Raw genomic sequence first — 16521 nt, forward strand, 5'->3', positions numbered from 1 at the left:
TTCAAGACCATGCTTTATCTCATTGTAAGAGAGATGACCAGGAAGAGCAGTAGTAGATGTTCATATTTATATAGCACCTTAAAATTTGCAAAACACTTTACACACATTATTTCCAGTGAAAGGCAGGTTGTACCCGAATTCAAGACTTGATTTCAAATCCTTCTTCTAACACTTACTGTGTGACTGATGGCTTTGGAGGAGAAAGTGAAGCTGATGACTTTGCACAGCCCTCTCTCACTCAAATCAAAGTCAACTGCATGTCATATCATCATTTCCCTGATGGTGTGGTCCTCTTCAAAGGACAAACACAACTTGTGAGTGAGTAGTAACTCAGTTCCTCTCCCTCCTCCTCTTCTCTCTTCTCCTCTCCATCCTTACCTGGGGGTGCTCTGCCTAGGAAAAGGTACATTTCGATAGCCTAAAGCTGCTTTTTTCCTTGGGGTTACTGGATAGATTTCTTTCTCAAAGACCAAGCCTTAAACCCAATTCACTCAGGAGCTCATAGATTGCACAACAGCTCCCAGCCCTTCTTGCACAGAGTGAATGCAAATGCTAAATAGTACCTGTTTCTCTGTTGGCCAGGAACCCTAAGGGTCTTCCCCTCCCAGTTTGATTTTTTTTCCTTTCTTTTTTGATTAAAAGGGCCATTCCTTGAGTAACTACTTAAAGAGGCCTATTCACTGAATGGGCATTAACTCACTCAAATTGAGAACCTGAAAAGACTCAGCCTAAAAGGACCAGGGTCTCCCACTGTATCCTGGGCCTTCTCCAGTCATCCTGGTTGTTATCAGGCCACTGGACACAAGTGGCTCTGGAGGAGAAAATGAGGCTGGTGACCTTGCACAGCCTCCTTCACTCAGATCAAAGCCAACTGCAAGTCCTGTCATCATCTCCCTGATGCCATGGTCCTCTTCCAGAAAGGACAAGCATACAACCACTGTGTGACCATGGGCCTAGTCACTTAGTTTCTCCAGGCCTCAGTTTCTTCATCCATAAAGTGAGGCAGTTCGACCAGAGAGCCTCTACAATCCCTTCTGATTCAATATCTATAAATCTATGATCATCTCTGAGCCTCAGTTACCTCATGTATGGAATGAGAAGGTTCGACAAGAAGGCCTTTAAGGTCCTTTCTGATCCCAAATCTATGACCCTCTGATCATTCGGCCTGGTAGATGGAGTTTGAAACCAACTCAGTCATTTACTAGGCATGGCATTCTATGCAAGTCAATTATCCTCACCGAGTCCCAGGTTCACCTGTCAAATTCAGACAATGATCATTGCGCCTTTCTATGACACTGTTACTGTAAGGATCGAATGAGATAAAATACATAAAACTCTTTACAAACCTCAGAGTGCTATAGAGGTCAGTTGTTATTGTATTGTATTTTAGGGCAGTTTCTCATTTATTATTCAGTTTGCAATTTCTCCTAAGCCTGGGGACACATTTCTGAACTGCAAACATCCTATAGTGGAAAGCATTTGAAAACCCTATGTAGAAAATATATAATTTGGAGAAAAGACAGATTCATGGAAAACCTTCTGTAGTGCTCTCCGTCTCCTTAAAAATACCAACAAAGTGCCACCTTCTCCAATAAAGCCTTCCTTAATTCATGCCGGCCAGATATGTTCTCTGCTGAGGTATAGGGTTAGGGGTGCTTGAGACCCCAAAATACCAACACACTGGGTCCTGAATTCCACCTGTCTTCTCTCAGCCAAAGTAAAGCAAAGTTTATTAAAGATTCACCTTAATGGGTAGACTCTTCAAGAGCCTCAGTATCTGTGATGCTTGTACTGGACAATCATCTGACAGAATCATCTGACACAGAGTAAGTCTGCACTAGATAAGTCTCCAATACTCTCACACCTCGTGGAGGCAAGAAGGGGTCTTATATACAGAAAGGTTGTGGGAGGAATCTAGAAGTGGTCTGGGGAGGAGTTTGGGGAGGGTCTTCACTCTTCTGAGCTCTTATATCAATTTGTTCTTTTGAAGGTGCTTACCTTCTTCAACCTTGCATTATAGTTGTTTATGGCTATGTCTTATTGCCTAGTAAATTGTCAGCTCCGTGAAAATTAGTAAAAAATCAGTCCTAAGGGGCGGCCAGGTAGCACAGCGAGTAAGAGCACCAGCCCCAGAGTTGGGATGATCTGGGGATCGAATCCAGGCTCAGACACTTAGCACCCACCCAGAAATAACTGGCCATGTAACCTTGAGCAAGTTACTTAACCCCAATTGCTTTAAAAAAAAAAATCCAGTCCTAAAATCATCACAATTTTACAATGACTTATTGAGTGGATGTCTAATTTGGGAGAAGGCAGTCAATCAATCAACATTTATTAAGTACCTACTATGTGTCAGGTACTATGCTAAGCTCTAGAAGAAGTTTTGATTTGGTTTATAGTAGCAAGGATACAGATTTCCTTATTACATACTGTCCAGAAGTTTATAAAATCCTACTTCAATGCTGTTCCATTTGATTCTCAAAATTGTGCGAGTACTGGCAAACCCCATATCAGACTGTTGCCTGAGAACCAGCCTGTTTAGGTGCAGAGAAGTTTATCACGAGAAGGCTGGCCCCTGAGCCGTGATTTTTTTGCCAGAGCAAATAATGAAGACTTATTGATTAAGGTAGAGGGGCTATGTCATATGCTTTAACTGAGTGATTACCAACACCCAAGAAAATGCTCATCTTCTGAAATACGGAAGCATGCTGTTTAAGGAACCAGTGTTGAATGAGATGATACAGTGTGTTTTTGTGCAAAATCATAGTTGAGTGCTTTGTCCTTCATTCTCAAAGAGGACTGTAATATCAGGGAGACGGTGACTTGACTTGCAACTAAATCTGATTTGAGTGAGGGAGGGTTGTGCAAAATCATCAGCCTCACTTTCTCCTCCAGAGCCTGAGGGTCCAGTGGCTAGATATTGATCAAGAAGACTAGAGATGGCCCAGGATATAGTGGGAGACCTTGACCTTTTTAAGCTAATGTCTTTTTAGGTTCTGTAACAGTAATGGGAATTTGAAGATCTTCCCTGCCCCTTGATAGGCCTAGGTGAATTTGAGGACCTTTCCTGATTTGAAAATATACTCTGCCCCCATTATAGGCTGAATGTGGTGACATGGAACCTGTGGTGGGATGCTTGTTTTTCAGGAAGGCACAACTTTTGTTACTTTGTAGTCAGGTGGGTCACAAGGGTTATAATGTTCTCTGACCCTGAACTAGGTAAATGATATATGTTTGATTAAAGTAAGATTGTTAACCCTTTTGGAGTTGCTTTCCTTTAGAAAAGCACATCAAAGAACCTGTGCTAGCAGCCATCCTGGGTATGCTAGGGTACTTGCTGCTACAGGTTCTCACTTTGAGTGAAGCAACACCCATTCAGTGAATAGGCCTCTTTAAGAAATCAGTCAAGAGATAGATCCTTTAACAAAGACAAAAACAAAAAATCAAACTGGGAAGACACTCTGGATTGCTGGCCAAAAGAGAAACAGTTACTATTAACATTCACTCTGAGCCAGGAGGGCCCAAAAAAATCACCATTAAGTGGTGCTTGGGCAAGGGACCTATGGTCCACTCAATTAGATCCAGAGTGAATTGGGTTTAAGACTTGGTCTTAAAGAAAGAGTCTAGCTAGTAAACCCCAAGTTAACTAGGTAGGTTTCAGCCACAGCTATCAAAGTTTACCTTCCTTTGGGCAGAACACCATCAGGTGAGGTGACAGGTGAGGGGAGGAAAGGTCAGAGAGGTTAGATTGGTGTTATCATAAACCTTGCCACTTTGACTAAAAGAAAGCTAGAATGTGCGAAGTCATTCCAGGTAGACACTGATCATTACCCTGACATTTCCAGGTTCTCAGTACCCCAAACCGCATCAGTTGGAGTGCATGAGCTTACTCAAAGAGAATGCCCTAGGTGAGGAGTACTCAAAACCATGTGACCATGCAGATTACAGCTCAACATGCATGTTTCCACTAGTCAGATTGTAAACATGATGGTGAAGGTTCCATGCCAGTGGCTGTCTGTCCCAACCAAAGAATTCTTGAACCCTCAGGATGCCAAAAGAATTATTGTATCATCAGATGGGCACTGAGATGCACAGCAGGGAGACAGATTCAAGTTCTGCTTATAACACAGACTGGCTGAGTCTGCTATGACCTACAGTCTCCTTTTGGGAAGAAGAGTGGTACCTTCCCCTGGGCCATCTCCAGTTGTCCTGGCTACTACTGGACCCAGATGGCTCTTGGGCAAAATATTGCAACTAGTGTCAGGTCATACCTGGGTTGAAATCCTGGCTCTGTTATTTGCTACTATGTGACTCTGGGCAAATCACTTAACTTCTCTAAGGCCCAGTTTTCTCATCAGCAAAATAGAGATAATATTACCTCTGGTATCTACCTCATAGGATCACGGTAAAGTTCAAATGAGATGGGTGGAAAGTATTTTGAAAACCTTAAGGGGCTACATCATTTTCATCTGTAATTGTTGACAGCACCACTGATAATCTGAGCATGTGTTTTTCACATCTGGTCTATGCATGATTCCTCTTTGCCAAAAATGGAAATCTTCTGGATGGAAAGAAAGCCTTCTATAAAATCAATATGCTGCACTTTACTTCTATAATTGGTAGTATTAGCAAGAGGGAAAGAAAAAAAGTTCAAGTCTGCTGATGGCATTTCCTTATGATAAGCAGTGCAGGAAATTACCTGAGATTATTCTGATAATTGCCAATCAAATCAATCAACACGTGTTGACTGAGTCCCTGCACTACTTTAGACAGTCACAGGTTTGGGAAGTCTTCTGTTGCTTTGCTGCAGGCAGCTAGGTTGCAGATTTCCTCTCGGCTATTAAACAATATGGTGGGTGGTGGAGAATACATAAGAATTGGAATTATTGGTGGCATGCACCTGATTGCCAGCTAATTTCTTGCACTGTCATCACCCAAGGGCACAACAAGGTAGAGTGAGGCTTCTCTGCAGGAATATAGGTAGACTCTGTACTCTTCTTCATAGTGAGTTATCATGCCAACAATACCCAGTTCTCCTTGGGTAAGTCATTTCTGGGCCTCAATTTCCTCACCTAAAAAGTGAGGGATTGGACTGGATAACCTTCTAAGATCTTTTCCAACTTTAAATCTCATGATTTCTTTCTTCACCTGATCATTAAACAACTACATTAGATAACACAGATTCTATCTAATTCTCTATACCCTAGCCAGGGTCAATCATTTCTTTAGGGACACTGTCTTGCAGTGTTGAAATTCTATAGGCCTAGTGAGAAGATTGACTTTGATATAGAAGGGACATCTTTTATTTAGCCCTCCTCTTAGCTATCATTCATTTTCCCAACAATAATTACCTGCAGCACTACAGATTCAAAAATAAGCATACACACAGTTCCTCTTTGGTGGTGATGGGACACTACTTCAGTAACTTCCTACATGTGAAATGATTATATTTGCATCAGATCCTGGAGAAGGATGTGAGAGGGACTGGAGACCTAAAAAGGCACTTTCAAGAAATTTCCATGTTAGGGATGGGGTTGCTACCTCTTGGGCAAAACTTGTCTGATTAAGATTGTCATGGAGAAAAGATTGTAAAATCAGGCAACCAGTTGGCAGGATGCAGACCCCAGTCCCAAGCCCTCCCCTTAATAGCTGGTTCATCAGTAGGATCAGGTGATCATCGTTATTCTTTGACTGGTGGGAATTCTTTCTTCTACAGCCTAACAAACTTTGAAATAATAGAAATTATCCTATTCTCTATCATGTCCAAAGCTTCAAGACTGGAGAGGGGAATGGAGAAGACGGTGGAAAGAGGAGGAATTTAACCCCCTAAACTTAGATGTAGTTGATACTTACCTAAAAGGAATAATGTCAGAGTTGCTGTTAAAGCTGTAAGGGACCTTCCTTAAAGGTGACCTTAAAGATTACCTCCACTTTATTTTAAAACTGGGTCTCTCTATATTGCCCAAACTAGAAATGCAGCAGCCACTAAAGTATCCAATCTCATTACTGATCAGCAGAGGAGCTTTGACCTGCACTGTTTCTGACTTAGACTGCTTCATCCTTTCTTAGGCAAATTAGTGCTCACATCCCCACCACCACTTCCCCACAAGGGTTCACCATATTGGTGCCAGATAAGCATATTCACCCCACTGGTTTAGCCTACTGCAGCTCAAAACTTTCAGGCTCACGTGATCCCACAACCTCAATCCTCACCTGGTGTGGGAACTAGAAGCAGTCATAGCCAACGTGTGGGGTCTCATCCCTTTGTTTTAGAGATGAAGGAAATGAGGCTCAGAAAATATACAATTTATTCAACATAATGCAGTTGGTGGCTGAGCTTTAGAATCCCTGCCCTCCAGTTTTATCCAATCTTCTTCCCACTCTACCACTGCTGCCTCCTGATTTATTCATAGCTTTCCACACTTTTTCTCACATACAATCATAGGAGTAGGACAGAAAGTTAACAGAAGCAACTCCATCACCCATAATGCTCAATTCTAGGACATCCTAATTCATTTAGCAAATATTTCAGTACTTGCAAATGTGTATAGGCACTGTGCTAGGCACTGGGAGAAATAACTAAAAACAGGCTACTATCATGAAGCTCATAGTCAGCCTAGTAAAGGGTAAGAAACTAACACAGACAACTCTTAATACTTAGCAAAAAATGTTTATATATGTTCTGGGGTTTACTATTGACAAAAGAGGTGAAGAGGGAAGGCTTCATAGAGAAAATTACATCTGAGTTGCACTTTAAAAGATCAGTAAGAATCTAACATGCCCAAAAAGTGAAGGAGGGTATACTAGGCACAGGTATGAGAAAAGGCACAGGGAGGTGGGGGAAGTCTATTCAAGGAATAGAAAATAATCCAGTTTAGTTGAAGTATGTTGTAGAAAGCAGTAATATGAAATAAGGCTTGAAAGGTAGGTTGATATGTAACTGAAACTGAGGCAAAGAGGATAAGTGACTTGCCCAAGGTCACACAGCTAATGTTAGAAGCCAAATGTGAATTCAGGTCAAAGCCCAGTGCTCTCTATTCACTGCAACACTAGTTGCCCCAGAGAAGAGTATTAAATACCAGGCAATGAACTTTATTTAACAGGCAATGAGTCATTTAAGTCTTTTAGCAAATGATTATATCTGTGCCTATGAAAGATTTCTTCCCCAGACTTCACCATGCAGGGGTCCCAGAATCTCCTATCTATTTCTCACACCAAATAATTTAAATTGTTCTCGTATCATGGCAACTGTATACTTAAAGGATTTTTGGTACCTTTGGCACTTGTGCTGACACCCTACAAATTCTGTGGTCAAAAAAGTTCCTTATATAGCAACCACATACTCTTATAAAAGATACAGTTTACAAAGGCATACTGGGGGGAAAAAAACTTCTTTTTCCTGAAATCAGGATTTCAGTCACCACAGCTACATACAACCCTATCTGTGCTAACGCTGCTACTGTATTCCCAACTAGATGTATTGAGAAAAGAAAAAGAGGAGAAAGAAGGAAAAGGAGAATAGGATAGAATAGTTGGAGGAAAGAGATGGGACAGGGTAATAGGGAAAGGGAAGGGATAAGGTTCTAAGATTATATTTGTAAGCAACTCTTGTCAATGAAAAGGGCAATATTTAAATGCACATTGGTCTAGGCATCTTTATTTTGGGCTTCATTTTTCAAAAAGGTCTCTTTACCAAGAAAAATTCCTTCATCTCACTCTCTGCAGGGAACAAGTGTGGAAAAAACCCCATCATGGGCAGACACTTGCAAAAAAAATCCAAGAGTTGAGATCATATACCAGCCCATTCTTGGGCTGATATCCTTTCAGAGATCAGTAGGGCAATAGGAAATAGATGAATGAGCTGGAATAACAGAGGGTGTTCCCCTAGAAAACAGTCTGTTTAAGACAGTGTTCAAACACAGCTGAAGCCTGCTGAAGTGCAGGTGGAAGAACGCAGGAATTCAAGAAGAGACTGCAGATCCAGAGAACGAATGGAGCTCAGTCCAAAGTGCCTGGGAAAACAAAAGGCAAAAGAGAAGGAGGTAAATGATGGAAATAGTTTTATTCAAACGTGGCTACAACAAAAGCAAAGAGAAACTTGCCTTTGTCTTTGGCAATAAAGGTAAAGAGCCACAGAAGGTCTAGGCCATGTCTTATCCATTTCTGTAATCTCACTAACACCTAGCCCAGCGTCTGGGCAGTCGACAAGTGTTTGATAAATGAATCAGTAGTTGAGATCAGAGGGGAATGTTTCTGAAGAGCACACATGTAAACAGTTCCTAAGAAAAAGACAGGCTGCCCTGTGGGCAAGAAGCTCCAGAAGAAGGGACCAAAGGTGAAAAAGAGCCAGGATAAAACCAGACACCTCTCACTGCACCCCACTCCTCCCAGACTCCTTCACAGATTACTGTAAGAATCAAATGAGACAAAGAAGGGAGCCAAGAAAAAAAAGATGGGCTCATGGATGAAATGAAGTGTCACTGAGCCCTAAGAGACAGTGGGCATGAAGATTTGATAGGAACTGATAATACAGTGACAGAAGCATAAGCAGAGCCAAGAAAACATACACAAAACACCCCAACAAGGAACTCTTCTAAAGCCCATTCAGCAAGTGGTCATCTCACTTTTGCTTTACTGCCTCCACTGTCAAGGAACCCACGACTTTCTGAACCAATCCATTCTACTTTGGCATAAGCAGACAGAAAGTTAGGAAGCTGTCCCTAAATATTATGAGTACAAATATTTAGGGTGGAATGGACCTGGACCTGTGAATTCAGTGGTATGGGAAACTTCCGATAAGGAAATTGCCTCTATCGGAGCAGATCAGCCCTTTCTCTTCAACCAAGTCCCAGAGAATTTCCTGAGGCCCTGAAAAGTTAAGTGACTTAGGCAGAGTCATACCACCAGGAGGTTTCAGAGATATGCGCTGAAGCCAGGTCTTCCTAACATCAAGGCAGGCTCACTATCCATTCACTATGCCATGCTGCCTCTCAGAGGTAGGTGGCCAACATGATTAAAGGAATAGGTAAATAGGTAAGATTAAGAAATTTACTTCAATTAATTGCCTCAAAATAATCATTTTAAATGCCACCATTCTTTGAAAGGGAAAAAGACAGGCTAACAGACAATGATTTGTAAACTGCTAAATTAGCAACCATGTCTGCATCTAACATTAGAAATAGAAGAAAGATAACTTAGGACTGATGATGGGGAATAAAGAGGCATTAATCATATTCAATGGTCTTTAAATCTCTCATCACTCTCCAATTATTAGCGCTTTTCATGAAGAAGTTGCAGTTCCCCTAATAAGGAACCTGAGACTTAGAAGTTATTCCATAGATAAGAAAAAAGTCTCACCAATGGCTTTCTACTATGAGGTTTAGAGCTCAAACTATTAATATAGGATAAAAAGAATAAGAATATTTACCCACTGGCCAAAAACTCACCTTCTAGAAAAGCAAATTCATCCACAGCTTCTATTGCATTATCTACAACATAAGGTGAAAAGGAAAATTCAATTGATATAGGCAGACACAGGGTGCTTTAGCCCCTTGGCAACAGAACCAAAAGAAGTCCAGATCTACCCCACTGGGTCCTGGAATAATAATTCTGGGGCATACTCTTGTTCCTCACCATCAGAGATATTAATGAGCATAAGAAACCCTAGTGAGTTGGGAAAAGAAGGTATCTCTCTACAAGACCAGTAGAGAGTCTGAACTCAGACCTGTAGCCTCTTTAATCTGAAAGTTATAAATGGCAAGTAGTGGGGGGGGGGGGGGGGGGGGAGCAGCAGAGGAATTGAGGAATTGGAAAACAGTATGGACAAAAAATGAGACATGGTCTCAGCAAGTTAGGATGTTGACAGCTTAAAAGAACAGTAAGACTATAAAACCCTCAAGTCCAGTTACTAGATTAAAATACAGTGTTGACCATGGTACTGAGGCCAGTTCTACACAAAATTTTAAAGCAGGTGAAATTTTTCTTGGATACCCCAAAACTCCTTACAGCTTTGCCACCACTCCCCTTTTGCCAAGACACCCAACGTCCTCATTTCCTGGCCCACTTTGCAAACCTATTCCCCTACCCTAAAGTTAACAGACATTAAAAGTGGGCATTTCAGACATGTGACCCTGCCACCCTCTCCAAAGGTAGAATGAAAAACAAGCCCAATAACACTTTACCCAGGTCCTTCCTCTGAAGAGTTTTCCTTTTCCCTTGTTGGGCACAGAAGTAGGCATCTCTTGCAATTGTCTCCACAAAGAGTTCCTATGGCAAAAGAAAAGATCATATAACTGAGTACCAGCCTGAAGGAGAACTCTGCTTCTTGCTGACAAGTGAAGGCAGGCAGAAGGTGAGAGATAAGGAGAGGGGCACGGTCACCACCGAGGCACCAATATAACCTTACTAAAAAGCTGTTCAGCACTCCTTCCCTATTCTTACTTACGAGTTATCTAATTCCCCATAGCAGTTGTTCCAAACCTTCTCCTCTCTCCTTAAGCCCACAATCATATACATAACCCCAGCATTTACAGCAGATAACAGTCTTCTATTTTACTGAGAAGACTGAGGCTATCAGATGGGTTGCTGTTCGATCATTTCAGTCATGTCTGACTCTTTGTGACTTCATTTGGGGTTTCCTTGGCAGAGATACTGGAGTGGTTTGCCATTTCCTTCTCAAGTTCATTTTACAGATGGGGAAACTGAAGCAAACAGGATGCAGTGACTTTTCTAGGCTCACATTCTGAGGCCGTTTTGAATTCACAAAGATGAGTCTTCCTGATTTCAGTCCCAGCACTCTAACCACTGTGCCACCTAGATGCCCTATCAGCTGGGAGTGCTTTTAAATTCCCTCTTTTACTCCTCAAAACTTTTCAGCATCAGCACCCATTCTATCTTCCTCTCCTTCAATTTCAGGGAAAGATGTATTTATTTTTTACTAAGGCTAATCTTCCAGCCAGCACACTTGATCCACCACCTCCTGCCTCTAGGACCTTATTCTTGGAATCATTCCTTCTCTCTCACGGATTTTCAAAATCTATCTTTCCACACATATTCAGATCTCCCCAATCCTAGAAATCTTTCCCTTGACCCTTCTATCCCATCCAGCTCGGACATTATCTTTTCTCCCCTTCAAAGTCAAACTTGATACTCTTGCAATCTGGCTTCCAAACACAGCATTCTATTGAACCTGCTCTCTCAAAGGTCTCCTCTGGGGTCCTCTTCACCTCTAGAAATCTAGGCACAAAGAAATCTAAGTGATTTGCCCAGGATCACACAGCTAATAAGCGTCTGATGCGATCTTAAAACCCAGGTTTTCCTAAAAGAATTTGGACCAAGTTTGTCAATAGAGGGAACAGAGTTGGTTAGGCAATTTCCCCAGCCCTACCCTCTTCCACGAAGTTCCTCCCAGCCCCGCCCCTTATCCGCTTGGCCCCGCCTACAGACCGCCAGGCCCCGCCCGCGCGCACCGCTGCTCGAGCCAGGATGAAGATGGCTTCCTGGCCCGCGAGTGTCACATCTGGGTCCGCCTTCACCAGCGCCTTCACCCGCGCCAAGGGCAACCGCGACAAGCGGGGCCCGGCCGACACTGCCGGGGCCTGCGGCGGAGGGGCCGCCGCCGGCGCTTCCTCTCCACTGGGGTCTTCCTCCACCACTGGCGCAGCCGTCGGGCCGGTAGCCCCCGTCGCCGTAGTCGCCGTGACCGCCGCCGCCATCCCAAGCCCCTGTGCGTGCCGCGTGCGCGTTCTTCTAGCCTGGGCGTGGGCGCGCGGGCGCCTGCCCTTTTCCCGCCCTAGCCCTCTAGCCCTGGCCCCGCCCCTCCTTGCCACGCGCAGCCCCAGCCCCGCCCCCACCACCGGCGGGGCAGCTGCTGGGCCGAGTTACCGTATTTACTCTGTACCTCGTGACGCCAGAAAAATCCTCCGCTCGTAACCTTTTGTGTCTTACAGTCCGGGACCGGTCTTAAGGATCACCCCACGGCAGGACGGGCGCCTAGGTTCTCAACCCCGCGCTGCGGTTGACAAGCATTTTAGGAAACTTCAGCCGTACGTCCCAAGTGCTGAATTTAGATCCCAGGCCGAAAACTGAAAGGGTCAGTTTCCTTGTTTGTTCATTCACTAAACCCCACTTTACCTACGGGGAAACTGAGGCCCGTGAAAGGGAAAATGATGGTCAAGGTCACAAAGCAAGTCAGTGTCGGGGGAAAGATTTAAAACAAGCCTCTTTCCACTGCGCCGAATAGCCAGGCGAAGCAATGCCTTTGCCTTCCTGGAGCTCGCGCTGGTAGAGGGCTGAGAAATAGAAGTCAGTTGTTTCTGATGGTGCGTAAGTGCACGGGATGGGTTCCAAACGAAGTGCTCCATCTGTGAGAAGCTAGGGTCCGCGGGGAAGGGGGGAAGTTCAGGGAAGACTCGGCATATGGTGCGACCCACAGGAGTTGTAAGAACAGATTGTTTCTAGGCTCAGTGAAACTTTCCAACAAGTGGCCAACTCGGGTTCTCCACCTTAAGGAGTGATTGTAAGTCAGTCAAAACCCCCGAAGTTCCTGCCCAGTGCATCGGTCTCCAGGGAAAGAAAATGTGACCTGGCCATCAGAAAGCTGATGAGACAGATTATATGCAACACCTGAAATCTTTCAACAAGTGCAAAGAAGTATCAGTGGAGCTGACCGGGTACAGGCTTTGGGAAACCCCTTGAACTATGACTGAATCTTCCCACTAGATGAGGCATTTGCCTGAGGCCATAAGCCTTTCGTAAGCCTTAGCTGGGCCCGAATCTCTTAATCTTACTAGCCAGCCCTCCGTAGTCGAGCTACCCCCCACCCCCACCCTTGATCCTCCCAAAATACCTGTACCCAAATCTGTCACCCTTAAACTAGCCCAAGCCCTCCACTGTCAGTCATCTCCAGGTAGTCTTCAACTATTTCCGACCCTTAATCTTCTTACTGATGTCTGACATCATTTGACTCCTCCTGAAGACCCTCCCCAAACTCCCCCTCTAGACCACCTCCACATCCTCCTACAATTTTTCTGTATATAAGCTCCATCTTGCCTCCATGAGAGCCGAGAATTATCTAGCACAGACTCCTCTGTGTCAGATTATTCTGGCCTCCTTGTCCAATACAAGCCTCACAAATACCTAAAGAGTATACCCATTATGGCGAATCTTTAATAAACTTTGCTTTACTTTGGCTGAAAGACAACTTGAGTAGAACTCAGCAGGACCCAGCGTGTTGGTATTTTGGGGTCTCGAGCACTCCTAAACCTAAAACCTCAACATGCCCTCTTCAGTGTTGACTAAATACAGAGAAAGTGGTGATCCTGGAGGAAATGAATTTTGAGAGATGTTTTCTTTCATCTCTTCAACCCCTCCCACTGTTCCAAATTTCCTTTCATTTTTCTGCCTCCTACCTCCACCTTCTTTTCACTGTCCTTTAATTTAGAATGCTCTCATGGGAAAAGCACTAGATATAAAGTCAAAGGACCTGGATTCAATTTCTGGCTCTACTATTTGCTATCTTTGTAACCCTAGAAACCCAGGTTTCTCAGGAGACAAGTAAGATGATGTGGTTCTTACATTTCTTTGAGGACTTGCCACATTCTGTTGTGATCCACACAGTCAAAGGCTTTAGTGTAATCAATGAAGCAGAAGGAGATATTTTTCTGGAAATCCCTCGCTTTCTCCATAATCCAGTAAATGTCAGCAATTTGATCTCTGGTTCCTTTGCCTCTTTGAAAACCAGCCTGCTCTTCCCCAGTACCATATTGAATACTTTCTGGCCTGAGAGGTCAGATGTCATCTCTTTTATCATCTTAGTACTATCCATGGGTTTTTTTTTTTTTTGGAGGGGGGAAAGCAGGGCAATTGGGGTTAAATGACTTGCCCAAGGTCACACGGCTAGTTTTTGTGTGTGTGTGTTAAGTGTTTGAGACTGGATTTTAACTCAGGTCCTCCTGACTCCAGAGTTGGTGCTCTATTCACTGCACCACCTAGCTGCCCCCATGGGGTTTTCTTGGCAAAGGTATTGAAGTGGTTTTCCATTTCCTTCTCCTGTCAAAACCTTCCACTATGATCTATCTGTCTTGGGTAACCCTGCATGGCATAGCACATAGTTTCAATGAGCTATGCAAGCCACTCTGCCACAACAAGGCAGTGATCCAGGTGGGGATAAACACTAATAAGTGACTAAATACTGTGGATACAAATAAGAAAAAGAAAAACAATCCCTGTCCCCAAGGAGCTTACTAATTTGGGGGAAAATGGCAACAAAAAGCTGAAGGGAGGTGGAGGTTCTAGGGGGAGGACTATGATGGTCTTGGAGACCAAACCAAGCAGAGCAGCTGACAGGAAATGAAATTAGCTGGGAGATTCTGAACGCACTTAATGGGAAGTTTGTTGTTGAGTCATTTTCAACTCTTTATGACCCTATTTTGGGATTTTCTTGGCAGATACTAAAGTGGTTTGCCATTTCCTTCTCCAGCTCATTTTATAGATGAGGAAACAGAGGCAAACAGGTTTAAGTGACCTGCCCAGGATCACACAGCTAGTAAGTGTCTGAGGCCAGATTTGAACTCAGGAAAATGCATGTTCCATATACTCTCCACTGCACCACCTAGCTGTCCAAGAGAGGTTTGAGGAGGAATTTATTCCTCTAAACTCAGCCTTCCACTCAGAGGGGCTACATCTATATAAAATAAATTTTAAAATATATGCAGTGTAAGGGATAGAGATGTGTGAATTCATTGGTCTACTGAACTCCCAAATGGGTAAGCTCCCTGTACCAATGTAGACTGGTACATATTCTGCAAATTGTAGCCTTAGAATGCTGCCTAAAGCTGCCCAGGAAAAGACTTGGCAACTAATTAGATATGAAGAGAAGGAGAAGAGAGTCAAGGATGACCTGGAAGTTGCAAACTTGAATGATTAGAAGAATGTTGGTACCCTCGACAGAAATAAGGAAGTCAAAAAGAGGAATGGATTTGGGGGGAAAATAATTCTGTTTTGGCCACAATGAAGAAGATGGCAAAGTAAGCAAAAAAAGTGAAAATCTAAAGAGAAAATAGATTACATGCAAAAATTAAGAAACAGGAAACCAGTAGCTAAAAAATAAATAGACAACATTTAAAAGATCTTTAAGAGTCTAGGAAATAGAATATGTTCTGTACAACACATTAAAGCTGACAAAGTTTGGGGATAGAAAAAAAGATATACAACATACCCGGTCTCTGAATGTAGTATATTAAGAAAGACTTGGGGGGAAAAAGGTGCTTTTTGAAAGGAAAGGAAAAATAAGAACAAAGCTATGGTCTTGGATATACGCCTTTTCTGATAAGGTAGAAATAGTGAAGTAGGTAAGAGTATGAATGGCCACACAGAAGAACTAGAGAGAATGATTAAACACTAAGAAAAGGGGGAATATTTGAAAACAATTAAGTATATTTCGATTATAAGAAACATACCATTAATTTAGATTTTGTGAAAATGTTTGGTGACAAGAAAATAATTATAAATCGAGTAATAGTTCCTTTTTAAAAAAAATGAAACAAAAAATAATGAAGTCTCTCCTCAAAGGGCTCCTTAAAGAACAGAATCAATCAAGAAGCATTTATTAAGCACCTACTATGTACCTAGCACAGTGTTAAGCACTGGGAAGACAAAGCTAAAAATGAAACCCTTCCCCTCAAGGAGCTTACATTCTATTTGGAAAAAACAGCATGTATATATGAAGGTATATACAAGATATATACAAAATGAATACAAGTTAATTGATCAGGGAAGGCTCTAACAGCTAGTGGAGATCAGGAAAAGCCTAATGTGGAGGGGTACACTTGAGCTTTAAAGGAAACTAGGAACTTTAAAAGTCAGGGATGAGGAAAGAGGGCATTCCAAGCAAGAGGGATAGAATGTACAAAGGCAAGGAGATGAGGGATGGACTTAAATCACCATGTTCTTTATACTCCATCAGAATTAAAGATAAAACAAGTATTGATATCTACAAACACTAACATAAAATTATGCTACAAGTCATAAAATATAAGAGATAGATGGTCCTTTGGAGATCATTTTGTACAATCCTCTCATTTTACAGATGAGGAAACTGGGGCCATGAAAGTTTAAGTCCTTGACCAAAGCTACATAGCTAGTTAGTGACAATGAATTAGAACACAGATAGCCTGACTCCCAATGAAGTTCTCTTTCCATTACACTAAGCTGCCTCTCTTATTTAATGTCCTATCCTGTGTATGGATTGTACAATTGGCCCTGAAGTACTATTAAGTGTACGTATAATACATAATGCAAACATTGTCTCATAATCTTGACTTCTCAGAAACTAATATGCTTGCTATAATAAACCTAAACTAGTATTTAACTAACAACTTGGCTTACTATTTTAGAATTAAAAAGACCTTTGGGAGATGACTTGAATGTACTACACTGTAATGACTGGACTGGCTCCCTTTCTGTAGCACTGCAGTTTCCACAGATGGGACCAATTAATGACCACCTGCAAGCTCAACTCTA

The 16521-nt window shown here is 42.7% G+C and overlaps 1 protein-coding gene across 1 annotated transcript; it reads right to left on the reverse strand.

The window, feature by feature from the left end:
• Positions 1 to 6654: 6654 nt before the first annotated feature.
• On the reverse strand, positions 6655 to 11782 carry POLE4 (DNA polymerase epsilon 4, accessory subunit). The gene is made up of 4 exons (XM_069075949.1): positions 11469 to 11782; positions 10182 to 10266; positions 9447 to 9488; positions 6655 to 8012 (listed from the first exon to the last, which is right to left on the reverse strand). Exons 1-4 carry the CDS (start codon positions 11712 to 11714, stop codon positions 7999 to 8001), a joined length of 387 nt encoding a protein of 128 aa, XP_068932050.1. The 5' UTR covers positions 11715 to 11782; the 3' UTR covers positions 6655 to 7998.
• Positions 11783 to 16521: the final 4739 nt, after the last annotated feature.

The sequence above is a fragment of the Petaurus breviceps genome, unplaced genomic scaffold, assembly GCF_028583685.1.
Source record: "Petaurus breviceps papuanus isolate PSGF00001 unplaced genomic scaffold, PetGlider_PUasm1.0 90919, whole genome shotgun sequence".
Lineage (NCBI taxonomy): Eukaryota > Metazoa > Chordata > Mammalia > Diprotodontia > Petauridae > Petaurus > Petaurus breviceps.